Raw genomic sequence first — 27,919 nt, 5'->3', positions numbered from 1 at the left:
AAGTGAAATAAATTACGCCTTTTTATCCATAAAATGTAAATTTTACCTTATCCACGCATATTAGATGATCAAAATGAAATTTTATCGAAAAAAGATATAATATATAACAATAATTTTGTCTTTGTTGTAATGACATCGACATTCGACACTGAAATTATGTTATCGATCCATAATAAACGTCGCTTGAATCGAATTTGAAATGGCCGACGTTTAGGGGGAGTGTCCAGCGGATATTTGGGTTCTTATTGATTTAAATAAAAAAGGTGAGCTTTTTAAGTCATTAAGTGATTAAGTGTTTATATTCCTATTGTGAATATTGAATTGATTAGTGCTTAAAGCTAGTGGTTGAAAATTTTTATCCATTTCCGGTGACGACCCGGTCTAGTTATTCAAAACAAGGTGAATAGAATGAACAATAAATACATTGTGATTGATTGTTCTTGGGAGCGGGATTTAATAACAATTGCTTAGAATTAAAATTAAAAAATAATTATATATTTTGTTTATAAATAACTTAATTCACATATTATTTTCTCTTTTACTTGAAGTTAAGTTTAGGAACTTTTTTTAGGAACCTAAGTGTGCATAGTGATATAAAGTTTCCAATTATTTATTGTTTTGTCCTTTACAGATATCCACAGTGCCTCCTCGTGAGGCCACAACACATTCCATTTAAAAAGACTGATTTTAAAAATTGCCTGAAAATGGCCTGGCGTTTTAAAGCCTCTAAGTATAAAAATGCGGCACCTATTGTGCCGAAGCCCGAGGCCTGCATACGGGACATTTGTGTCGGTTCATATCAGACTTATGGCAATAATATATGTGCATCTGCTGCTTTCATGGCATTCAATTGGGAGCATGTGGGTTCTAGTTTGGCTGTTCTACCTTTAGATGATTGTGGTAGGAAAAGTAAGACGATGCCACTGCTACATGCGCATTCTGACACAGTGACGGACATGGACTTCTCTCCCTTTCATGATGGCCTGCTTTTAACTGGCTCCCAGGATTCCTTGGTATGTTTTACAGCTACTCTTAAGCAGTATCCTGATACCAGTTATTTAAAATTAAAAAACAAACATAATTTAGATACATTACCAGCATAATATTACATTTTAAATAATTCGTTAGTAACAAGATAGTTTTAATGGTTTTTTAACACTAAGATATAAGAATATCTAGTATAAGAACTATCACATTACTATTAAGATATTGTTAGTTATTTATTTAATAATTAATTATTGACAATGGAAAAAGAGTTTTGTTTAGTTTTGAATAAAGCGGTTTTCTTTAGAACTATTATGACGGAAGTAATTTAAAAACAATTTACCGTAACATCATTATTGTCTAATTAGTAAATTACATTTTTGCATGAAAATGTTGGTAACGGTTTTTCAACCTACTTGTTGAATGGACCATTAGAATTATTTTTGCCTCTTTATATTGAGAAAAAGCAACTGCGGAATGAAAGCATGAGTCACCAATGATAATATTTTTTTATCATCACTGAAGGGTTGATATTGTTCATATCGTGTATACCTTATCTATTTGTTCAACTTTAATATTATTTTATTTTAAAGTATGAAACATTTTTTCAAATGTTTTTTTTAGGTAAAAGTATGGCATATCCCACAAGAGGGATTAAAAGAATCCCTTTCAACTCCCGAATGCACACTGTCACAAAAGCAAAGGCGTGTTGAAAATGTTGGCTTCCATCCAGTTGCTGACGGACTTATTCATGTTGCTTCCGGACATGAGCTCGCTCTTTGGGATCTCACTAAGCAGAAGGAAGCTTTTGGTACACTACATATATATATTTGCATTAAATACATAAATTATTGTCTTTATAAGGAGAAGAAATTGTTATCACTTAATAATAAATAAATTTGGTTGTTGCAAAGCAATAGATATGTTGAGAGTATGTATTTTTAAATAATAAAAAACACATATAATATCCTAAAATATTAATTTAGTTATCACTTACATAAATATTTGTGTTGTGAAAATAAAATATATTTTTTAATGACCAGTTAACAAGGACCATACAGAGGTGATCCAATCAACGTCTTGGAAGAAAGATGGGAAGCTAGTAGGGACTTCGTGCAAGGATAAGAAAGTGCGTATCTTGGATCCTCGGACACCAAACCCGGTGTTGGGTGTGACTAACAGCCACCAGAACATCAAAGACAGTCGACTAGTCTGGCTCGGTGATAGTGACAGGATCTTAACAACAGGTATTCAACTTATAATTTTGGCAATCGGATATTATATGTTAAGATGATATCTTGTATCTCATACTTTCTAATCAAGTCGCTATTCACTAATAACGGTGAATATTTTTTTTATTTAATTAATTGTGATTAAACTATGTCCCTGTTAACTTTATACTAATGTATGATTAAAACTAAACGATCTAGATACATGTATGAGAAATAACATATCTATATTTAAATTAAAGAAATTAGGAAAAAAGGTTTTATCAGTAAAAAATTATGATGCCTTAATATGTATTTTATTTTAATTCCTATTATAACTTGATATTATAGCTAGAATCTTAGTTTTTATATTAAAATTCTTACAAGCACGATTCGTGAATAACCAGGGGCATGTTAGCTTAGTTGGTAATTAACTGTAATACTATTATCTACAGGTTGAAGATTCGAATCAGGCTTGTGTCAATGAACTTATCACTTATATTAGCTAATAAATTTTTGATTTTATTTGAAAGATATTTCAATGTCCTATAAAATATGCTACAAGTGGCGCCATCCGTGCCGTACTAATTATAATATACTATAATCCTTAGAATTATTTTTATGACTGTTTATAATTAATAATAATACTGAACTATTATAATGTTGTAATGGTAATGGCAACATTTAAGTATAGCCTTGTATTTGAAAACTATACACACTGGCTTCAGCCATTTTGTAGGACATTACTGGAAGTAACGCTGAAGATTGAAAAACAAATCTGTAACTGTAGCTCGAACGATTAAATGGAAGATTTTATATTATGTTTCAATTTGATGCAGGTTTCGATTCGGCTCGCCTCCGTCAAATAATGATAAGGGATGTACGTAATTTATCTCAGACACAGAAGACATTGGAACTGGATTGTTCTACAGGAGTGCTGATGCCCTTGTATGACCCTGATACAAATATGCTGTTCTTAGCTGGGAAGGGAGATACGACTATATTATATATGGAGCTATCTGATAGAGAGCCATATCTCATTGAAGGATTGAGGCATTCAGGTAAAGTTATATACTTGTGTCCGTACTAGTCGTACTGTCACATGCACAGAGAATTAATATAGGTTTATGAATGAAAGAAATTTTATATGTAGTATGTTAAAAGTTATATAGTTTTAATTTGAAGATAATCTATTTATAAAAAAAAAAATAAGTAATAGAATAAAAAGTTGCTTTGTTATCTCTTCCTCAAGTTTTCATTGATATTAAATCCGAATATTAGATTTAGTGTGTGGTATGTTGACTAAAATTAAATGCTGCTTTCGTAATATCAATTTGAATTAAACGTTTTACAATTTTTAATTTCCGAAAAACAGATGAAGTCGTTTTTAACCGACTTCAAAAAAGATGTTATTCAATTCGAACCATATGTATGTAATAGTTTTATTTATGTATAATCGTGTTGAGGCCTAAAGTAATATTGAGATAATATTTCTTATTGGGATGACGACCACTGTGTGTATGAACTTCGCACATTATGTACAACCTATTTTTTTTTGTTATTTATAACAAACAAGCTTAGGCATTGAGCCGTTACTTACATAAATGTTCAACAATCTGTTGAAGGGATTGGAGTCTTAGTTAATATAAATGTATATTATATATGTCAGTATACAGAATGATATTACTATTAATTTTTTGTTTTGATATGACAGATTAATATTTAATTTTATGTCAGTAGGAAGCAATTTATTTGTTTCATTAGGTTTTTGCAATTTTTGTTTTTAATTTTTTTATCCATGATACTGGTAACACTTTCTGAACGCTCTCTATATTTTTTCCTGAGAATTATATTTGAACAATTTCTCGCATTATTTGTTTGGCTTTGCATTTAGTTTTAATGATATCGTTTAAGATTAATTTAGATTTATAATAAACAGAGTCAAAGCATGTTGGTTACTGCACGGGTTTTCAGTTCCGAGTGCTTTCCAGTACACTTGAATACCCAAATATTCATCTTGAACGATACAGATTTAGAAGGAAGAAAAAACTTCCTTGGTCATATTAAACCTGGATGGAGAATTATAGGAAATAGTGACGGTCTTTCATATATACGATTTACATATACTGTTTAGTTTTCTATAGAAATAAAAATAAAATATTTATCTTATTGCAGACATTAAGTCACGATGTTTAAGTATGTTTAGCATTAACTCTGTATATCTCCAGGGGAGCAGACGAGAGGCGCTTGTCTTGTGCCGAAGCGAGCGTTGCGTGTTATGGAGGGCGAGGTGAACCGCGTGCTGCAGTTGGCGGGCTCCGCCGTGATACCCGTCATGTACCAAGTACCGAGGAAGGTGGGTGAATCTAGGGGCTGGGGCACTCCATCGACCGCCTGAAATGGATTTAGAGCTTAATGCTTGACTTAATGTTAGTCCAAACAACTGAAAACTGGACGGACGTTATTATGAACTGAAATTTGATTGTCCTGTAATATATTTGTATTATAACTAGGAGTTTTTGTGCCGAACCGTTTTTATTTTGGACATGGGTTCCATTTTCTTTTCCTGAAATTTAAACTAGTGCTTCAAACTTTTTTTTTATAAAACCTACCCTAGGCTGTCGAACGAAAAAAAATATTGACCCGGTTGTCGTTGATATGTACGTCGATATTAGAAACTTCAAATAATTTATAAATAGTAAGAAAATTTTTTTGTACTTACCATTGAAGTAGCCATGTACGTATTTTACTACTCAGGGTCGTTGGAAGTCTGGAGGTTTTGTTTTGTCTCAATATTGGAGTATGTTCAATAACAATAACGACGTGGTTTTACAAGTTTGATTGTTTTTTTTATTCCAGTGTGAAGGATAATGCTCTGTTTTGTTTAAGTTAGGAATTCATAATTTATAATATATATAATCATATACTTGTTATGACGAAAGATTTTATGTCATAAAATATCATCAGTAGAAGATTTACATTGAATATTATCTTTTTTTTACTTATGCCTTTCGCACTGGATTCGTGGAATATTTTGCCAAATTCATGCTTATTTCTTTAGTTCTAGGTTTTATATATTAAATGTAAAAAAAAAACTTAAAAAAAATTATAGATTTGAAAAAATAATATAAAAAATTACTTGTTCATATAATTGTGCAAATCTTTATATAAGCAAAGTTTAGAAACTATATTTTCCATTAAAATGTACGGAATGTATCAGAAGCTTGTTTTTTTCTGATCTACTGAGTGTTTACCGTCGAACTCTCGCGTGGGTCACAGTTCATTGTAATTGACACTATTTGTAAAATTAATATCAGGCACATTTCGCTAGAGTAGCAAAAATGGCGGCTGAGATTTGTCAGTGCCATTAGATATTAAAATAATTGTTCATGACAAATTGTCTGTGTATGTTATCAACTACATATATGTGTGTATTATGGTGTTATTCCACCAGAGTTACCGGGACTACCATGCTGATTTGTATCCTGATACGACGGGTTGTGTCACATACCTGAGTGCTCCGATGTGGCTACAGGGCAGTGATTACCCCGTGCCAAACATCTCTCTCAGACCCGACCACGACAATTGCAGTCAGGTAATATATATAGTGTATACCCACCTGTGTCATGTACACCGCCAACCACAAGTTCGAGACATCTTAAAAAAAATTACTATACTGAATGAAAATACAAAAGTTTGTACTTACAAGTTATTTATCCACCTTATTGCATATGGAACTGATAAATACGTATTTATGTAACAAAAAACTACAATAATCGCTGTTATTATTAATGAAAACATATATATATTATTTAAACTAACATTTGTACGAAAATTTGTAGTTTGGATCTTAATTGTATGATGTAATTTTTTCAAGTTGCTTTCAAACTTTTGGTGGGCAGTGTGTGTAGAGAGCTAAATGTGTAATGTAATTAACTTAATATATATATTTTTTGTTTAATTTGTTTGTACACCACGGGATTGGATTTTATGTTATTTTACAAATTATATCCTAATTAACTAATGTCATGTCAAGTTTTTGTTAAATAAATGGTTTGAAAACATGAAGTGAAATTCCGAGTTCTCGAAGTACATAGATAATGTTACTTCCTACAGCTGAATATATTGCGAATCAAAGGATTTTTTTTACAATAGTTTTTGGAACTACACCAACTTTAGTGTTTAATGTTTTCTAGTATTGGTTGTGTGTTATTAAGCCGGAAATATATTGTTTTGTAACAGACCCGTATCCGATTCAAGCATCTAGTATTTTCGAAATATATAGATATTTATTTATTATCTTTCACATCAGTGGTATCCTGTTTCCCCTATAACAACTTTTTGGACACCTGTCTAATGTATTCCCGGCTTTATTGTTGATGAATGTTATTTTAAAAATCGAATTCCACATGTAGTGGTCGCTACTGAAGGTAGTTAGTATTTGTTTTGCATGTTTATAGTTCGTTTAAAGTTTTTTTTATTTTTTATTTTTGTGAAGGATGTGAATTTATTTTGTGTTTTGGGTTTTATTTTTTAGTGTAGTGTAGTTAGTGACGTTTATGAGTGACTGAAGTAAGTATTTTGGTTATTTTTTTTTGCTTTTGTTTGTTAATTAATTTTTATTGAGATTTATATAATACTATAATTGCGTAAATTGTTTAGATACACCGCGGAAACCTCGAAGAATTGGTGAAAGTGATCCTATCGATGCCAGCGCCGAAGAACGGCGAGGCGAAGCCAGTCGTCCAGAACAGAGAGAACGAGGAATCTGTGAAGGTCATACTCACACCGGAACACAGAGACGAAGACCGAATAGACTTTGTTAACGTCAAGGACATGATAAAGGGTATGGAGAAGCAGAAGGAAACGAACGGTTACCTCAAGAAAGCAACCGACAACGACCACGACGAACAGAAGAATAGTGAAGGACGCTCGCTGGAGAAGAATGAGAGCTCGGACTCGTCGGAGTCGCTGTCCAGGAGCAATAGTTTGATCAATGGCGTCCCAGCCCAGGTGCCGAAGCCGCTACCCAGGTCGTCCATATCCGAAGGCAGCTCCACCGACGAACAGGAAGCGCCCAAACCGAAACCCAGAACGTCGACCATACCCGGCGCCGGCTATAAGGTATCATACGGTAGATTGACGGCTGCCGCACTGGTTTTTATGTTTATATAAAACAATATTTTTTGTTTGTATTTTGTTTTTTTTTAAGCACCATGTATATATGTTTATTTCAGGAATCTTTTAATATATTGTCGTATAGTTAAGTGTCAATATCGAGTGTTAACATTAATTATTAACTAGTCTGTAATATTACTTCTAGCCCCGCCTCGGGCCGAAGCCGTTTTCAGCGGCAACTGGTAACGAGGAATTTTCCTTCGACAAAGTTTTCTCTGTTCCACTAGTCCCCGGTGTGTCGAGGTCCGACTCAGGTAACGTTAGATATCAGAATAGATAATAATCAGCTATATCAGAATGTTAAATATTTGATGTTTGTTATGAATGTATAGTCCCGTGACGACCTCTGATAGTAAATATAAGCACACATATATATTTTTTTTTAATATATTTTTAACATTTTGTAACTTGCCCCTGAGAAAAAAATATTGCAATATCTTCATTTACTATATAGTTAAAAGCATCTCTTACCATTTTTATAAGCTCTAGGTTTTCCGCGTTGCCTTGTATATGTTAAATCTTTATCTATATAAATAATTATGAAGTTGAACAAAAAAAATAATGCTACATCGAAATATTTCGATTTCAATATCTGTTGTATGAATTAAAACAGGCGTATTCTTAATCTTATATATCATTCAAAACTAAATACGACACTACAGTTGAAATAAAACGAGTGAATGTGATGAAATTTTATTAAATATTTTTATATACAGGACAATCACCAGGTACACCAGTGGCGCCTGTACCGTCAGTCAAGGACGATGACAAAGAAAAGTCACTCTCCCCTACTAGTGACGCCGAACTCACTAAAGGTGCTAACATTACTATCCTTAGTACAAGTTTTGTTCGTCACTCTACTTACACACGCAGCGTTACTCGTTTCTCATTCAATAATCTACGTTAAAGATTTACGAATGAAAAACTCTCAAGCTATGTTTGTAGTGGGACGATACAAAGTTTGGGATAAGTGTAAAGCTGTTTAAAATGAACAATAATGAAGGCGATTTATTAAGAAAAAGTTTTAAATATGCAAACACAGAAAATATGATGATACAATGAAAAAATATAAAGTGATATTTTATATTTATAGTAATGAAAGTTTAAAATTTCGCCGATATGACCGATTCATAATATAACAATTTTTTTTGCTTTACAGAAGAATATACCAATGGCAAATCGGACACGAGTGTCGAAGAGGAGGTCAGCTACAGACCCAAAACGCCGAGCACCGCCGAGCGACGGAAGATGTTTGAAAATACTGAGTTAGTCAGATATACATACATACATACATATCTACGTATATATTCTCTAATTAGTTTGTCGTAAATGTATTAATATGATTATTTGTTTTTACAAATTTATAAAAGTATGCCATAGGGTATTTTATAAACTAGTGTGCTTAGTCCGAGTTTACATTCTCGCTGCGTACGGAGCGTTTTTCGTTTCTTATTAAATAACCTAAATTTCACACAACTGTGTTGTGTGATGATTTGTGAACGTTAAATGATGACGGTGACTTGTTAAGGCTCCGTGTGTAGTAGTGATGTGAACTGGGACTAAGCATACATGGTTTTTCTATCGACGGTTTTATATCGGAGTAAATTCTGTAACATACGATTGAGTTATATTTTGTTATCGTAACATAATTTTCAGTAATATCTAACGAATTAGTTATTACTTGATGATTTTTTCTTTTCAAATATCGCACCACATAATGCAACAGCGACATTTGTCGTACGTTTCATAGGCAGCCGTGTTACAAACAGCGTGTATAAATTATAAAGTAATTTTTTTTAATATTAATACTGAGATATAGTTCACTGACAATGAAATTATTCTTAAGTTAGAAAGCGTATGAGGGAAATATTTTTTTCTTTATATTAATTTGATTTTTCTTATAAGCAGGTCGATGTCTGTCCCGGCGCCGGCGTCGCCAGCTCCTCTGAGGTAAATATTGATGAATGACCCATTCATTCCTATCTTCATTCCATCGTTCAGGAAAAGTTTGTTTATGTAACCATATATTATCATTCACTCGTTCACTAAAAGGAATGAAACAGAATACTACTAGTCAGTAATGATTCACCTCGCTTTATTTATATGTTTTTAATAATATTTCAGACGCCGAGATTCTGTTAAATCCCGAAAGAGCCCCGAACGAGAAGAGAAACGATCATCCGTTCCTAACGTCACCACTAAGAGAACGTCCACTGTATTTGGTAAATTATTTACTTAATAGTAATTATTGCGACTCATAAAACCAATACCTTGTATGTAACTATACTATGTAAAGCAATATGCTGAAATCCGTTTTTAATATATTTTTAGAAGACGAATTGCATTAAAAGAAAATACAATCGAGTCATACAAATTACAATTAATTATTGCTCCTTCATGAACTTAACTTTGAAGTTAAGAACAAATAACAGTACGATCTCAATATTCGAAATCAACAAACAGCCGTTAGTCACATAACATTAGTAAATTGTATGTGGGTGCTGTGAAAACTGCTCACTGCAAATAGCGCCGACACCTCACGAGAACCGTTCCCTACGAAAGCCAACCAGCAAATGCCTTGTACTATGAGCTACCTACAGTTTTATAATACTTGTAAGGTGTCGTTTCTAAATGCGGAAAATAAACCCTTATTATACTAACAATATATATTTTATTCAGGCAAGGTGTCAAAATTCCGTCACCTGAAAGGCACTCCAGCACACAAGTCGACGCACGTGGAGAACATTAAGAACATAAGTCGACAGATATCTGGAGAGTGCAACGGGTTCTATGGTAAATAATGTGTGCGACACAGTATGAAAGATAATACAGATAGTATAGTCTGTACCCCGCACAAGAGTTAGATGAAATGGTGTAAACGATATAAAACATATATTGATGTGAAACTATACGCTTTCACATTTAAGCTAAAGATAGTAGATCATGGTGTCACTTAAATGTTCTTCAAAAAATAATTAATCTGTAAAAATATACATAAAATTGTTTATATATAAATTTTTACTAATGTAAACACTGAACATGGTGTTGTATAGTGTTATCATTGTATGGAAGGCAAATACACCAACCAATATATATATATAATGATTTATTTCTTAGCAAACGGCGTGCGCTGCGCCGTGCCCCTGTCTGGTGGCAGCGGCCGCCTGGGGGTGGTGGAGCTCCCTTGTGGCGCGACTCGCCTGAGTGCGGTGCCGTGCGGCCAGTCTGCGCTGACCCCCGCCGCCGGAGGTCCACCGGCCTTGCTACACGCGGCGCCGCTACAGGACTGGGCCTTCGACCCCTTCAACGACCGCCGGCTTCTGGTGGCCTGCGACGACGGAATGGTCCGCGAGTGGATCCTCCCCGAAGGAGGTCTGGTTGCAATGGTTTCAATTTTGGATCTTCATTACTTTGGACCGTATTTACGTGCTTTCCGTACCGAGGAATAATTTCTATTTAGGACTCTTGATATTGTTTTTTATTGTAATATGTAACAAATTACTTCTAAAGATATACGAAAATTAGTGGTAGTAAAACTTCTAACAAACATTTACTTCCAGGTCTCCAAGAGTCTACGAACGAGCCTAACCGCACGTTCTCCGCTCACCCCGATAAGATATACATTATTAGATTCCATCCGACCGCTTCCGACGTGCTCACCACTGCCGCCCACGACCAGACTATCAAGATCTGGGACCTCAGCCAGGACGTACCGACGGCCGAGATCACGCTAACCGGTCACACCGATCAAATATTCGCATTGGACTGGTCGCCGTGCGGGGAGTATCTCGCTACACTCTGCAAGGATGGCTTTATACGGGTTAGACGTTTGTTGTCTTTCGATAACGTAATAATAATTCAGTAAATAAATAATACTTGAACTATATATGTATTCAGATTTACGGAAAGATTCACAAGATGTGCCACAAATAAATATGTTTTTTTTTTTTTTGTAACGTCTCAATATATTCAATGGAAATTCTAACTTGAAGCAACATGTTCTCCACACCTCTATTTTGTAACGTAATATATTCCAGATCTACTCGCCTCGCTCTAAGACTGCTCCTCTCCGCTCCGGCCCCGGGCCGAGTTCTCGCGGCGGTCGCCTCGTGTGGGCGCTCGGAGCCACTCACCTCGTAGTCACCGGCTTCGACAAGTCAGACGACATATATCATTTATACCTATTTCACTAAATTTATTCATTTAAATAAAACTAAGATGAGAATATTTCTCATCCCGCCTGTCCGTGAGCACGGCTGCTGCAAATTAACCGAAACGTGGGGAGTGTGTTGTTAAAAATAATAAAAGAACGCGTAGCAATCCGAAAATATTAGTTATTTCAATGAATGCAAGCGAAAGTTATAGATATCATAAAATATATTCATGTTACAAAACAAAATCTTCCGAGATTTATATGACAATGAGTTAAAGGACAGAATCATTAGTTCACCGTAATATATACCTTCATTCTAAACGATTACCGCATTAACTTGTTGCGTACAAAGTTTGTAAGATACACGTAAAATAATTCGTCTAAACTCGCTTTAATTAAACAAAAATATTTTGTACTTATTAATGATACGAACTTGCGACTTTGTCTCAAACAAATTATGTAATGAGAAACTGTTTAAAATTACAGCTAAATTAATATTCACAACTTTCATACAATTCCATGTTTCACTAAAAACTCCATAGACAAATTCTTTGCTGTACAGTGTATGAATAAAAAAAAAAAAACAATTTTTATAATAAATTCATTTCCATTGATAGTAAATGTTTCATATTATTATGTTGTATAGAGTATCGGAGCGTCAAATAATGCTGTACAAGGCCAGCGACCTGTCTTCGCCTGTATGCACCGTGGGCTTGGACGTATCGCCGGCCATACTACAGACATACATCGACCACGACTCGAACACATTGTTTCTGACGGGACGAGTGAGTACTGGAGTTTTAACATGTTTGAAAGATGTACAATATTGATGTTGACGAGATACTTATAATGCTAGAAATTCATTTAGAAAAATGAAATTACAGAAATAGATACACTTAATTGTGAGGTTCTTAGAATGGAACTGATAAAACGGTTATTTACTTTATTTAAACAGATTATCTTTAGATTTATAATAAGGAGATAAGCTTGCGAAACATTTAATATCAAATAATCTTTAATAAATATAAGTTCCATTAAAATATAAATGAGAAATACGTTGGAGAGGTTTTTACTTCTTCAAACAGCAACGCTGATATTTAAAATTGTTTCTTTTCAATAAAACAACGTGATGCTTACTCAAGTATAAGTACTCAAGTCAACTTAGAGCGAACTGAAGCTTATTAGAATCCATACCCGGTAATTACACTCTCGCCTCGTACCTCTTCGTGTGCTTCGTCTCGTATCACAGCACGCACCTCAGGACGCGAGCGCTGACAAGAGCGTGAAAAGACGCGAGGCGAGCCGCGAGAGACTATTTGCACTCTCACCTTGTGCTTCGGCTCGTGTCTCGTCTCTCGACTCGTACGCGAGTGTAAATACCGGGATAGAGGTCGAATCTAAAGAGAGAATTTACATACTTCATACTAGGTGGCGTTAGTTGTACTAGTATTATTATTATCTTAATATAAATTAACATTTAAGCTTTTAATTAAACCGTAGTTATAAATATTATGACTAGCGTAAGATTAACTATTGTGTATTGTGTTCCAATACTGTAAAATATATTTAAGTGCTATGTATTACGTTCCAGGGTGATTCTACTATATACTGTTACGAGGTGACGTGTGAATCTCCGTACATCTGCGCGCTCTCTCATCACCGCGCCGCCTCTCTTCATCAAGGGATCTGTTTCCTTCCTAAGAACCTAGTCGCTGTAGAGAAGGTATGCGACGAAATTGACATTACCATTATTACAAACATGCAAGCTGATTTTAGTCGTAAATAAAGACAGACAATATTATACTACCATCAAAAAACTATAAAAAGCTATAATGAGATCGCAATTTCGCGTGTATTGATTTAAATAAAACTAATATTATCGGATTACTACGAATATTTTATTATTCAAAACTACGTACACCCGACGTTTCGGTTACTTTTCAGCAACCGTGATCACGGTTTTTTAAAATAGTATAATAACGCGTAGTAATCTGCAAATATTCGTTTTATATAAAATGTTATTTAGTTGTGAGGTTGTTCAAATAATCAGATTTCAATAAATGTATATAAAATCCTTGCCCTATTTTTTCCAAAAAAAATGTGTTTAATGTAATATAAGATAGAATTAACCGCCCCTATAATATATGCATTATATATAGTGATATTTTTCTTAACTAAATATATTTCTTATAGGTGGAATTCGCACGAGCGCTGCGACTGACTAATGGAACGATCGAGCCTTTGTCCTTCACTGTGCCCAGAATAAAGGTAGAGTCTATTGCTGTAACAAACGATAAATTGTTAAAAAAAAATCTCAGCTTCCTTAAATTAATTGAACCGCCCGTTGACTAAAACGATAGTTATTTTTTTTTTTAGGAAAACGTAATATTTGTAAAGTTATATAAGGATTTGTAAATATGAACAACATGTTAAAAAAAATGTATGATAATTTACAATTTTAAAACGAGATTATTATTATAAATAATGAATAAAATATCAGTTCCCTTAACATTAACGTATTTACTTTAATTTTATTGTATATAAATAAGAAACATACATTCTAAACATATAAGTAGTTTTGTAAACAATATATTGGGAAGTATGTATTTATAAAAACGTAAATCTCTACAATGTTATATACTTATTATATACTAACCCTTTATAGAATAAATATGTACGCATCACATTACTATCATATATTCCAGAGCGAGCTGTTCCAAGACGATCTTTTCCCTCCCACGTTGGTGACGTGGCAGCCCTGGCAGAGCTGCCGCGACTGGTTCGCTAACAAGCATGTGGCAGCCCTAACAGCCAGTCTGCAACCGCCCGGAATGGAGCCATGTACGTATATATACATAGAAAGAGAGAGATTATGACGTCACTAGCCGGTATTGGAATATAACAGTTCCTATAAGGAGCAAGTGATTTTTGCTTTATGTTAATATTTAATTTGTAGCTGGTATTTAAATTGTGAAATCATTAGTTATTTTAGTCTGCTTCTTCATATATCTGTGTACATATTGAAGTACATGTACCATTACACGTAAGTCGGAACTCAGTAAATATATAACACCTCGTTTGAATAAATCGCTTAATTTATCTATCAGTAAAATGTTTGTCGACAAAGGACCAAAGTATACTGCTTACAAAGTTTAGGTAGTTAAATTTTGTCATTTTCGTTAATACTAACTTTGACTTAGTAACCAAATACACCAGCAGTACTATGTCCCAGAGAAATGTCAAATGTAACAGGAACAAAAAACATTTAATATAATATTGATTAGTTCATACAACACTTTATATGTCTAGTGTCGGCCTACTCCGCGCCCGCTAAGGAGAAGCCGAAACCCAAGCCCGACCTTATAAAATCTCACGTCCCCATGGACCCTAAAGACAAGCAGGATAGTGTGAGTATACATACATTAGTTGGTTTTAAATAGGAGAAAAATTTGTTACTTTTATCTTCAAATAGAAAAATGTCCCTTCTAATCTGATTAAATTCACTCTATAACACTACGCGGTATATACAATAATAATATTTTTTTACTAATGATAAATATATTAGTCACTGTACATAACTATCTACATGTATATGTATACTGATTGTATGTTTGTTCATACAGATAATGAAGTCAATGAGTGCTAAGGTGACAATGAATTTGAAGTTGGAGCAGGACAATATGGAGGGCGTGGACGAATCCGAGTGGGATCATTGAATTTCATTATGTCATTTATTTATTAGCTTTAGTTTGTGAACAACCTGTATATGTATTAATAATCTGATCGCTAGAACATCCTGTATAAATGTGTTCTGATATGTTATTCGAAAATGTAGGTAACATAAATTTTCTGTCCCAGAATAGAAATTGCATTTAGGAGATTCAGCCGGATCGTTCGATGTCGATTGTTCTAGAAGTTTCTAGACAATAACATTCAGTTAAAAATATGATTTATACTATCATATGAATTGACATTGGGAGTTAAACTGGTGCACTAAATATATGGACTTAGGTAAAAGTCGTTTTCGTCGTATATATGACTAAATAGCGTCTTAGATAGTAGTCCGTCTGTATGGATGGTGAAGTCCTGAAACCTAGGTTACCTAGCATACCTAAGTATTTTGATACTCGACCCATATTTTATAGAATTTTTTTCATGCAAATAACTTTATACGATGTCCCCGCAATTACGAGATCTCTTACAGATTTAGGTGACTAGGATTAAGGTATACTTTTTCTCATTATATAAAATTATTTGAAACTTGCATTACTTGGAAGATGAATTTTATTTGATTTTGATGAAAATGTGATTAAAAAATCGGCAACGCAAATTAAAACTACATGTTTAATTTATTTGTATGGTTTGTGTATTAATTAAATAAAAACAAATAATATTCTATACAAATGAATATATTTTGTTTATGTTAGTGAGAGGAACTTTTTTGTAAGTAATTCTCTACCAACTAAACCACTAATATCTAACTGCCCTTTACACACACATATATATATATATATATATATATATATATATATTTATATGTATATATACTTTTTGGTACCAATAATATGCAATTTATGTATATTTAAATTATATATAATTTTTATATCGACCTGAAATGTATTTGTTTTGTATGGAATGTTGCTTGTTGGGTTTGAACCGTTTTCATTATTTTCAATCAACTGGCTGTAGGCGTGTTTAACATTTAATCGAAATTAGAACCGAATGTAAAATATATTGTTTACATGTCGTGTTATGTTTATGTATAACTTATCAATGGCGGAAGAAGCATAAGTAGGCTCATTTTAAGTTTGCAACGTCACTACATACATACGAAGCGCCCGGCTTCCCTCGTCATACAACCTGCGTTAATATTACGTGTGAAGATTTATGAGCGACAAGCTCTCCGCGATATGTATCTGGTGACGTCTCAGTCGCAATAAGCGTATAGAATGATTTTGTGTTGTGATTTACGGAAACGACCAAACGATATGCTCAGTCGATGCTCATTTTGTTATAACTTTAATCGATTTCTAATAAATATTAAACGACGGCGCCGCAGATTAAAAATATCGGCGTCCATAGACATTCCTACATTTGTAACGCATTTATTTACTCTATGTAATATGTATTATGTATTCTTAACGTTAAGGAAGTATAGGGTACACCTATGTATTAGGGAATTGATAATAATGTAACCGGTATATATATAGTCATTATATATAAAGATATTAAAAGAAACAGAGTCTACACCAGCTAGTGATGCCATAACATCTGTTTGCTCAAAACGCCAAAGATTTAATTGTATCGAGTCTCTGTTTTATTATGGATAATAGATTTATTCATTTTGTACTTGAATTTCTCGCAGCCGATGTATATTTGTTCTGTGACTATTCTTAGGGCGGGAGCGTATTGATCTGTTGTGTTCTTAAGCCGGAAGGCAATCGGTTTGGTGCATTCGTTACGAATGTATATCGATAAAATACTTCGTTTTAATAGCGTCGATCGCTGATTTAATAATTGTTACGTTCAGATAACATGCGACAGATCTCACTCTGGCTTTATAAGAAGTTTGTGATTTTGAAAATTTATTGAGTTTCTATAAAATTTTTGATTTAACGATTTGTAGGTACGACTTTGTAACTCTCATGTTCTATATAACTAAATATATATATCAATCGAACACTATTTTTCGGATATAATTCGTGGATATTTTTTTTTGTATCTGAACGTTTATATATTACAGTGATCGTATTGTTTAGATTGAACAGAAGTATCTCTGCGAAATGATATCCAAAAATATAGTTTCATTTTAATATGTATATTAAGTGGTATAATGTTAATTTTAATGAATTAAAACTAGTATTGTATTTAATTATTTTTTTTGATATTAAGTTCGTATTATAATCGAATCTCTTTTGTTTAAAAGTTTCCTTAACATGGCTGTAATCGTCGCTGCATTTTTATTTCGGTTTTGATATACTGTATCGGCCTATGGAATTTAGGGTCGATTCACATTGGCGGTGTTTTGTGACGTTTAACGCTCGTTTTTATCGGCCTGTGTGAACACACAGATCTTGAATCGAATTACAAATAATTCTGTTGTGAAAATAAACGGACAAATGTCTGTTGTGAACGTTTCACACGAGCATTAAAGTGGAAAAAATAACGAATCTATCTGTTATTATGGCCACTAAAGTAATAAACACACTGGGCGTTAAACGCTACTAAAAACCGTCCATGTGTGAAGATCCTAAGGCGTTATATTTTTCCCACTCTGTACTCGTGAGACGGTGACGTACATACGCTTTTGTATTACTTAAAATATATGTATAGATATAATTTTATTCGCTAGTCATGGTATTCTTTAAATTTTAATACGTATCACATGATAATAAGGTTCATATTCCTTTGAGTCGAAAGTATTAACATAGTTTTTCATACTGGTGATTATATCGGACACGATCCGTATCTGTGGCCAATAATTTCGACTGTGCACTTATAAACAGCTTCAAGCTAAGACGCACTCGAGCACTATCCATAGTAAATACGGTAGCGGTAAAAATAAGCTCAATTTATATATAATATATATTATAATTTAATATTCTAATAGGGTTGGAAAATTAACTACGAACCTAAAAAAAATTCTAGTAATTTGTCATATTTCTTTGATATATTTTCTCGTCTGGTGATTTTAATTCAACATATTTTATTATATGGCAACCCCGATGTATGTTCCTCCGAATATGTTAAGCCGGTGTTGCTATGTTTATTTTCAAATCGATTTAAATTTATTTAACGTGTCTTCCAAAGTTTGATGACTAAATTGTGTGAAATGAACCGCCTTAAATAGCACAAACAATAAAAACTCGGTACCATTCGTTTCTGAACTCGTTCGGAAACAAAATCTATGTTCTTTGTCTCGAAATTTGGTGCCAATTACTTGTGATTGTAGATTGGCGTTATATCTTCAACATGACATTTTTTTTTTAATATTATTCATAAGCAGACGATCTTTCAACCATGTGTAACGAATACTCTGTAATGTGTGAGTGCGTGTATTTTGTATTTTTGGATGTTAACCTACTGATATCCCTAGCAATAAGGTTCAATATTTGGAGATATTTTATTACTTTGCATTTTTTTATTAAACTCTTGCTAAATTTTTGTGGTTTTTATTTTAATCCCAATATTTTTTTTTAATAAATTCTAGTTCTTCCATTGCAATATTTATTATCTGTTAAACATTAAACAAAATATTACATAGTCTGTGTGAATCGAAAAAACGAAAAAAATAATTTTAGATTTTTTTTTACAAAGTAACTACTAAAACGATTTAAACAAGGTCTATTCAAAGAAAATGGTTAGAAAAAAATTACCCTTCTACCACTTGAAGCTATTATTATATGTATTTTTATCAAAAATCATATAAGAAAAGAAAGAAAAAGTTGAAGAAATCGGCATGTAGATGGCGCTTTTCTCTTTACTATTATTATAAAGAAAGTTTAGATGTGTGATTATTAATTATTACTTAATAAAGTTATGTATCTGTCTGATCGCCGCGCCGTATATCTTAAAACTCTGTATGTGGTTTTAGGAACATTTTTGTTTTAAGCGACCACGTTTTATATATATTTTTGTATATCTTCTACCGAGGTTCTTCTCCTGTTCCTTTAAGGCGGGAAAACACGCTGAGTCTTTGGTTACCTAGTTTAGACTTACTGTAATGATAATTAAGATTGACAACAGCTTCATACAGTAAAGGTTCGAATTAAGACTGACGAATTGAATGGCAAAAAACTTAGATTTTTTGTTTAAGGCAAAATGTTTTACATTTTCCTGTCTTAAGCTATACGTTTTTCTATCTTATGTATTAGACACCATCAACGATTTTGAAATGACCTACATCGTTATAGACTATTTGTATCTGATAAAATTTATTAAAATATATGTGTTTTTTTTTTTTTTTTTTATCAATGCACAAGTCGTTTAGAGAGAAGTGTAATAAAAATTCTGATTTTTCTTACTTACGATAGAACAAAAATATAAAAAACTTCCTCTCATATCTGTTCTATGTCAGGGTGACGATACAAAATTAAGCTAATCATAGTAATAGGTGCTCTCTTTTTTAAAACCTTGAAAAGAGTAAAAAGAGTTACGTTAGTTTATTTTTGTTTGAAAGGCGGCATTCGAACAGACGGCCTACCTGATGGAAGACAGTCACCGTCGCCCAGGAACATCTGCAACATAAGGGGTGTTGCAGATACCTTACCGTCCTGGATTGTAGAAGGGAGTGGAAAGAGTAGGAAAGGGGAAGGGCAACCGGCTCTCTCACTCATCAGACGAGATACAGCCATTGAAGACTACTTCGCGCCGATCTTCTGTAAGGGGGTGGTACTTCCACGGTCGAGCCAGCCCATATTCGAGCTGTAGTGACTAGACCACAGCTAGGCTCTACCATCTATAAATTACTCATGACGCTGGCTCTAGGTAGAGTCAGGAGCGTGTTCTTGTACCTGAGAGTCCACATCAGCACTAACGAAGCGGTCCCTGGAGGAGTGGTGACCATAGATCGTAGCTTGGTATCAAGGCACCTGCGGCCCTTCGACTCCCCCAGTCGAACCAGCCCATGTTCCAGCTGAAGTGACTTGACCACAGCTAGGCTCTATCGCTATAAAAGTTAGTTTTAATTTTACGTAACACAAAAAATTTAATTGTTCGGTACAATAATATATATATATATATAAACGAACACAAATTAGCAACAAAAATCCTTATTTAAAATATTTTTAATGATGTAATCTACAAAGTGTTTGTATTTCTAAAACTTTTCTAATTATATAATAATGTACAAGCGACATCAAAGTTCAGTTTAGATTAAAGAGCGACCCTGACCCGTTAATTTAAAGATCCCACGAGAAATTAACGTTTTAAAAACATCACACGCAACATGATCAATTGATGTTTGTTACAAATAGTGTTAATTACTTCTATGAAATGTTTGAAAAAGCAATCTCAATATATTTACTATTACGGAATATTGCTGGATAATTCAGGGTTTCTGGGTCCTCTTTAATCTATTGACATTTGACATATTTATCCAACGTAGGTGTTAGCGTAGGAAGTGTATTTATTGTAATTGCTTCATTCGGCCATTTTATTCATTATTTAGTATATTCTATGGTTTATATGGAAAGTATATCTAATTGTTATTACCTACCGTCGCCGGCAAAACAACACCAAAATTTGGTTATATTTTTTTTTTCGTAATATTATTTTTTTTACTTTTATTCTATATTTTTCCAAATTTATGAATATTTATACGAGATATACATTTTTATAGTCTTACAAAATATTTATTTGACTAAACTAAACTATTAACATTTTTGGTATTTAATACTAATAACTTACTGTTTCCTGTTTTTCTGTCAAATTTAAATATAAACAAAAGAATAGTATTGGGCACGAGTTGTAAAGTGTTTTTGTTAATAATAAATATTGGGTCTACGAGACTCAACAATTCATAGCCTCACAAAGACTAATGTACATATTAAAATAATTCTTGGTTCCATCGTTATTTCTTACTTCCAATATTTTCACATAAAAGAAAAATATGCTTCGAGACGTTAAGCTTGCAAGATAATGTACAAAATACGGTATACATTATGATGCTCACACAAAAACCACACATCATTTAGTACAATTTACTTACGAAAAAAAATTTGGTTGAGAATACAAGAATAATGGCCTTTGAGAAAAGTGAAAAATTTAGCCGCAATCAAGCAGCACTTTAGGGCCTTTTGCTACAAATTACCCTCATTCATCTTAAAAGATTTCCACGTTACTTCTTAAAGTCCTTAAGAAATATGTAGGTTACGTGGGCGGTGTACCCAAAAAAATATCTATTAAATGTGACTTCAGTATAGTGTTAATATTTGAAATACAACTAAAGATTTAGATGATTATTTTTGTATTTTCAGTGTAGCTCCCGATGCTAGTGAAAATGCAACTGTAGTCTTTACCACAAAGGAGACATTTTTTCTTTAGACAATTCAAATTTCTCAACACAGTATTCAAAATAACATAATAATTGGTTATAATAAATAAATCGCTGATATTAAAGAAATTATTCCATAATTTCAGTGTTAAAAATGTCATAGTCTAAAAAAAACAACTAATGATTCAGTTAAAGGAGAGAAAGAACCGAATCTTATAACGACATAATTAATTTTGATAAGGATTTGTCACATTTACTACGTCAGTGTGCTTCCAATTTATGTCAAATTCCACATATTTACTTAATATTATTATCATATAATATTTTTTGTGTTACAAACATCGACGTGGGAAAAATATTAAGAATCGACATGTTAAGTTTTTAAACCACAAGATTCAGAATTATTTAAGTTTGTATATGGTAAAAATTTGTTACCTATGATTAGGGATAAAAAAAAAATATTATTATTTAAAGTTATTTCCAAGGAAATTAAAAAAAGTAAGTCTTCCTTGGAATAAAAAAACTATAAAATGACTACGTTTCTTTATTTATAAACATTAGTGATAGGTATATTACTCCGAGCCCCTTTACGAGTGTGAACCTTAAAGACTTTTAACGTCTTTTAAATAAAATGTCAACGATTAGAATATTTCTACATAGTATCAAAAATATGTAGATACAAATATAATTAATTTATTTAAGTTTTGTAGTTTTACGAAAAAACATATTCTGAAATTTAAAAAAAGAACTCGTCTAAAAAATTAAAATTTTTTGAAACTAGAAAAATGTACACAAAAAATGATTATGAGAGAAAAATTCAAAATTTAAATGATCCGTTTTGTTTTCTATCGATGGCTTTCGTACTAAGCTCACTTACTAGTGTGCTCATTCTAAGTTAGCGTTCTCAAACTATGTACGAAGCGTGTTACGTTTCTCGTTCAATAATGACAAACTGTTAACTCTGCGTTTTCAGTGTTGCGATACAAACGAAGAATAAGCACATTGATATGGTAGTTAGTATGATAGTGTTATATTTTTATGTATTTGTCTCTTTATTCGTATTCATAGAATGGAACGCTAATAATGAAAGGATTAAAATCCGAACTTCCGCTACATATAAACAGAACTAAATTAGCCTTTTCAAGGTGAGAGAACCCACAGAATATTACAGAAAAATAAATTGCATTGAACTAATAGGTATACGTCTATTACCTGCTTATGACGTGGTAATTTTAGCGTCACAATTATTTCTGTGCATGATACAACTGTGTAAAGAGAAAATAAACTAGTCTTTGCCCCAGTCCGCCTACGAGCATGACTGGCTTTATGACTTAACATTCCTGCTTTAATAGGCTTATGGGAATATTTAAGAAATATCTAATTTACACTTAGCTAAGCAATATTAACGGTTTTTATATTTAAAAAAAAAAAAATTACCAATACCGGAACTTTAAATACAAACAGTAATTTCCGCCTTCAAAGCCTTTTGTGAATTTCAATTATAAAAATAAAATATGAAGAGAATAGATTCACTTTAAATAATTCTTATATATAAAGAAATTTGTTTGTTTTATTCCGTTTAAAGTAAGGACTTTTAACAATCAAATTAGCATACCTCATCTAGTACTCAGATTGGTTAATTGATATATGTGTACTATTCGCTTAGACAGTCACTGTCATTTCAACGGTTGACGCGAGCGCCAGCGATGTCCCTAAGTCCTATAACACTGCACCACCTTTTATGATGACCAACCATGGGATTTATATCTGGTTAGTACAAACTTATTTTAAAGATATTTAATTTAGTTTAAGACTATTTTACCTCTTAGATTATATATATAACGCTTTACATAGAATTATAAAAATATTTTGTTGAACGTTTAATTGTTAAAAACTTTGTAAATATTTTAAATCAATATTATGTTTAGTATTGAGGCTTAACTAAAACCATTTATGAAATATTAATCAAAACCTGAATGGGCTTTTAAAGTTCTACATTTCGCTTTCAGCTTATTCTTTTGCTAGTCACACTTAAAGTTGCTTGTATAACCTATATCGCTGGCTGAAGTAACGCCGCGGGGGATATACATTCCTTATGAGTTCAAATTTCACAAAAGAGACTTCAACAATAAATTCGCCTTTTGATATTTTTCATAGTTTGGGAACTTTAAACTTGTAAAGACGCCGCTTGAGGGCTTGGTAAATAAGATTTTCCAGGGATCCAATAACGTTATACGGTGCATGCAAAATTTAAAACAAACACTTCAGTATGAAGACCATCGACTATTGAATTACGGTCCAAGGAAAATATCAGCAGAATATTCTGATATAGAATATTAATAAACTGATATCAGTTTATATCATATTTATAGTATATTTTATGAAGAATATTTTATATCGTTACAACTTTGTTTAACTTCATATAATATAAGAATTCAATAATTCAATTATTTGTATGCCTTTATTTTATCCTGATACTTAGTTCTTGTACATTATGCTTATATAATTATCGTCATATTCTTTGGTTATTAAAACTATGTATTCGGATGTGTACATTGTAAATGTTACGTGGAGACCGCTTAACGCGTTATAAATATTTCAAATCTGTATAATGCTGTTATAAATTACAATATTATTAATAAACATTGCATACAATATATATTGAATAATGTCAGGTATCTTTAGATTATAGACTATATCCCGTGACTTCACTCATTTGTTTGTAGCTAGCGATACTTAAATTTTTTTAGGTGCTGGTAAAAATATAACTAGTATTGTTTTAAAATATAAATAACATAATATAATAATTAAATTAACACGTTTATTCAATTCGACAAACTCCTTCGCGTTCTCTCCACACAGTACTCAAGATTATAACTCGTCTAACAAATAAGAACGTCGACATTGGCAAAATATTCAACGATTCCAGCGCGAATGAGGCCATAGCATAAAAATAAAAAATAAAACAAAGCTAGCGATGCACTCTAATAATTTGTTAACCCAGCTGTCATTCTAGAATAGTCGAAAGGTCAAAACAAAATGTCATTTAGAACGATTCATCAGTTTTTGAAAATGATATAAAAATATCTCTCACATAAATCTCTATGTTTTATTAAATTTTATTTCATTAAAAGCATAAATGAAGACAGTTTTTTGAACAATCATTTTATTTGGAATACATTGTTATTTAGGTTAAACAATGTTTTACGTGTACAATAAGTGTTATCTCAACGAACCGATATTAAATTTTCCTCAATGGTTGAAGACTCTATTATTAAAGATAACAATAGTAGTCACTGTCACTGACAGTATTAGTCAATAGTCATGCTTTTATCGATAAGTGATAACCTGTTTAATTTTAGTATAATAGTCTAGTTTCCCAGGACGTCGTTCGTTTTTTAAATTTTATTAAAACCTTTTTCATAATTAATGAAAAATAATTCTAACCAATTTTAAACAAATAGATTTCGAAATAAATTAAAATATTGACGAGTTACAGTTTGTAATTTTACACAGTTATAGTGCTATTTGGTGTAGTACTCATTATGATACTTTTCTAGAAAAATTCTCTAACCGTCTCCATGTTCGTCAATTTTTTCATATCTTTCCGAGGACAATTTAAAAGCTTCGATTAAATTTTTGTTAGGACTTCAGGTTTTGTGTGCTTGAATAAAATAAGATAGAAATGGGACGGAACTATACATGATATTTTTATAAAAAATCGTTTTAAATTTATTGAATTACTCTTAATTCTTAAGCACTGCATATTTAAAATTATACTACTGTATGTTTCTTTTATACCTATGTTATATACTGTTTATTTACTCATTAACTTTGTTTATAACAAAACAGATGTTTCATTAGTAAATATAATAATTTTAAATCATATTACAATTTATCGCGAAATTAAATCACATTAATACCGTTGAAGTGAAAACAAATAATGAATCTATGGCGAATGTGATTTACGGTTAAATAAATTTATCGCTGCCATGAAAATTGACAGTATGTTAAATTTTATAAATTGTAGCCATAGCCCTGTAAACTAGAACTTAATTAAAATTTACAGTTGGCCGTTTACATTAAATTATTAAACTTATTAAAGCCGTCGGTGCTTGTTTTTTAATTTCTGGAAATTTCGAGCGCTCTACGCAGCACGTTCCCGGTAAAATAGAGTGCATTTATAACTTTTCCGCTTTTTAGTATTATATATATTTATATATATATGAATATTGTATAGATATATGTATATATATATATATATATATATATATATATATATACTATTGTCTCTTTTCCTTATTCTTTTATAAGTCACCTAAAATTAAGCTATGCTTTTTGTTTTAACTACGCGATTTTTCTCAATATAAATCGTCATCTCGTCTGCCCCTGAAACCGGCAGTTGTAAAGTAACTTAAAGTCCGGGAAACCTATTTTTATGTAACATACATAATAAATAAAATAGTAAATATGAAAATTGTTATTTCATTACAAATTTTTGATCTCGAAAACTATTATACTCTTAGATATCATTTAGCCATGCGCTTATTATCAGCCGTTTACCACAGATGTCTGTTTTACCTACATGCTTATATTTATAATCAATGATTTTTAATCTGTATATAAATCTTAGTAACATTACTGTTAAGTTAATTTAAAATGAATGTCTATTTTGGTATAAGGAGCAAGAAATATAATCCTAATGAACTAGACATTCATCATGTCTGTAGGATCACATTAATATATTATATCATTAATTAATATTATCATTCCAGACGCTATATTACTCGTATTCATCACAGCGATTGTAGAGTCCAATGAAGTCAGCGACTGTTCCACATGCATCAAAGTCAATGTAACCTGCTTCAATGTATCCTATCTCTTCGATATCCAGGCACCGTTTAGAAAGACTGTCGTGATAACTAAATTGGGAGTACTCAGATCAACTAACACGCTGTATTTCAGCTTCGAACCGAACATAGATGACATTGAGTACTCCAAAATCGGTTTCATAAGTATGGAGGAACCCACAAACACTTCGGTGATCGGCGCTAAACAGGCCATGAATTTTGGTACATTCGATTTCGATCAAGATAATGGTTTGGTATATTTGGGAGGCAGCGATGGCATTTATGTGTTGGACACTAACTCTCACAGAGTTGCCCCTTACAGTTCTAGAGGGGATACGATTCTTAGTATGTTTTATAGAGGCCATGTTTATTTTATAAGAGACAGAGAATACAAAATAGTCAAAAAGAAGGGTGATAATTTTGATATCCTACTTGATTATATACCAGCGAAAAATTTTGTCATAAATAAATATAATGTAATTGTTTTTTTGAGTAGACACGGCTTATACGCCTATAAGAATAATGAGTTCTTCCTATTATCGAGTAATGCTTTTTTTAGGGGATTAACTATTGATAACTATGAAAATATTTATGCATGGTGGGTGGATGGGATATACAAAATAACTATCGGTGAAAAACTTTCTCAGTCTCGAATAGATAAGATTGCTAATACTCCAATGATAGGAGCCCTTACCTTTGATAATGATAATAATTTTCTTATCACAGAAGGTAAGAGCCTTTATCGATTGACAGAAACAAATTCAACTGTGTGTTAAATTTACTGAACGATATATTTGACAGTATTATGGATTGTTTAATAATTTCAAATCGAATATATTCTTAGAAAAAAGGTTAATGGTTTAATAAACAAACAAAGTTTGTGCTTTTACATTATTAACCAGACACTAAAAAAAAAAATTAATTGTAAAAGTGAATTTTTTGATCGGTAAATATTTGATTTTGTTGGAATTCAGCTCAAACGGTAATAGCTGTCTAGGACGAGACGGAAGCTGCTAATAAATTAACACGGAATGAGGTCGTCTATGTACTTTTATTGTCCTTGTCCTTTCCACATATCTGATGTTACTAAACCGTAATGGCGCTGTCATACTGAATTTATTTATTTCAAGGTATTAAGAATACTTATATATGAATCTGTTAGTTGAATACTCATAGAGTAATAATCTTCACCAAGTATCTACCAAGCGTGATCAATTATGTCATAAATTATTTTACATATTACTAGTTAATATCTATTAGGTAAATTTTCTAAGGTACATAAGTAGTGGGAATCTAACCATGGGTATTACTTATATGTGTATAAAGAAGAAATGTTTAAGTTAGAAGCGCGATGCCTTCTAGTGGAATGGTTAGTGTAATGGCATAACTAGTGTAAGGATTAAATTGCAATTTACAAATCAGGGTTGGGGACATAATATAATGCAGCAAGCAGCATTTGGGACAAGCATAAAATATGTAATAATTAAATTTTAATCATAATATTTGAAGGTTATTGAGAAATTTTGTAAAAGTTCCTGGGTTTGATAATTGA

At 32.2% G+C, this 27,919-nt stretch overlaps 2 protein-coding genes across 4 annotated transcripts; both read left to right on the top strand.

The window, feature by feature from the left end:
- Nucleotides 1-140: 140 nt before the first annotated feature.
- On the top strand, nucleotides 141-18,685 carry LOC116774289 (coronin-7). Of its 3 annotated transcripts, none has more exons than XM_032666970.2 (23): nucleotides 141-263; nucleotides 632-1,013; nucleotides 1,609-1,795; nucleotides 2,028-2,231; nucleotides 3,032-3,253; nucleotides 4,421-4,548; nucleotides 5,647-5,787; nucleotides 6,855-7,316; nucleotides 7,516-7,624; nucleotides 8,087-8,185; nucleotides 8,530-8,635; nucleotides 9,279-9,320; nucleotides 9,495-9,592; nucleotides 10,050-10,163; nucleotides 10,488-10,742; nucleotides 10,931-11,190; nucleotides 11,408-11,526; nucleotides 12,170-12,308; nucleotides 13,115-13,246; nucleotides 13,717-13,791; nucleotides 14,229-14,364; nucleotides 14,833-14,930; nucleotides 15,147-18,685. In XM_032666970.2, exons 2-23 carry the CDS (start codon nucleotides 705-707, stop codon nucleotides 15,237-15,239), a joined length of 3,528 nt encoding a protein of 1,175 aa, XP_032522861.1. In that variant the 5' UTR covers nucleotides 141-263; nucleotides 632-704; the 3' UTR covers nucleotides 15,240-18,685. The 3 variants fall into 3 exon arrangements, with proteins under 3 accessions (XP_032522861.1, XP_032522860.1, XP_032522862.1); XM_032666969.2 differs by having other exon boundaries at nucleotides 9,276-9,320; XM_032666971.2 differs by lacking the exon at nucleotides 6,855-7,316 and having other exon boundaries at nucleotides 9,276-9,320.
- A 4,474-nt stretch (nucleotides 18,686-23,159) lies between these two features.
- Nucleotides 23,160-27,409, top strand: LOC116774479 (ommochrome-binding protein-like). Its single transcript, XM_032667221.2, has 2 exons — nucleotides 23,160-23,287; nucleotides 26,293-27,409. Exons 1-2 carry the CDS (start codon nucleotides 23,272-23,274, stop codon nucleotides 27,141-27,143), a joined length of 867 nt encoding a protein of 288 aa, XP_032523112.1. The 5' UTR covers nucleotides 23,160-23,271; the 3' UTR covers nucleotides 27,144-27,409.
- Nucleotides 27,410-27,919: the final 510 nt, after the last annotated feature.

The sequence above is a fragment of the Danaus plexippus genome, chromosome 26, assembly GCF_018135715.1.
Source record: "Danaus plexippus chromosome 26, MEX_DaPlex, whole genome shotgun sequence".
NCBI classification, from domain to species: domain Eukaryota; kingdom Metazoa; phylum Arthropoda; class Insecta; order Lepidoptera; family Nymphalidae; genus Danaus; species Danaus plexippus.
This window is presented reverse-complemented; position numbering and strand designations above follow the sequence as displayed.

Bases quoted from the DNA above. Each gene is read 5' to 3' on its own strand.
- LOC116774289 (XM_032666969.2), top strand. From the start codon at position 705: ATGGCCTGGCGTTTTAAAGCCTCTAAGTATAAAAATGCGGCACCTATT. The intron at 5,788-6,854 runs GTAATATATATA...TAAATTGTTTAG, and splicing joins ACCACGACAATTGCAGTCAG to ATACACCGCGGAAACCTCGA. The intron at 10,743-10,930 runs GTCTGGTTGCAA...ATTTACTTCCAG, and splicing joins GTGGATCCTCCCCGAAGGAG to GTCTCCAAGAGTCTACGAAC.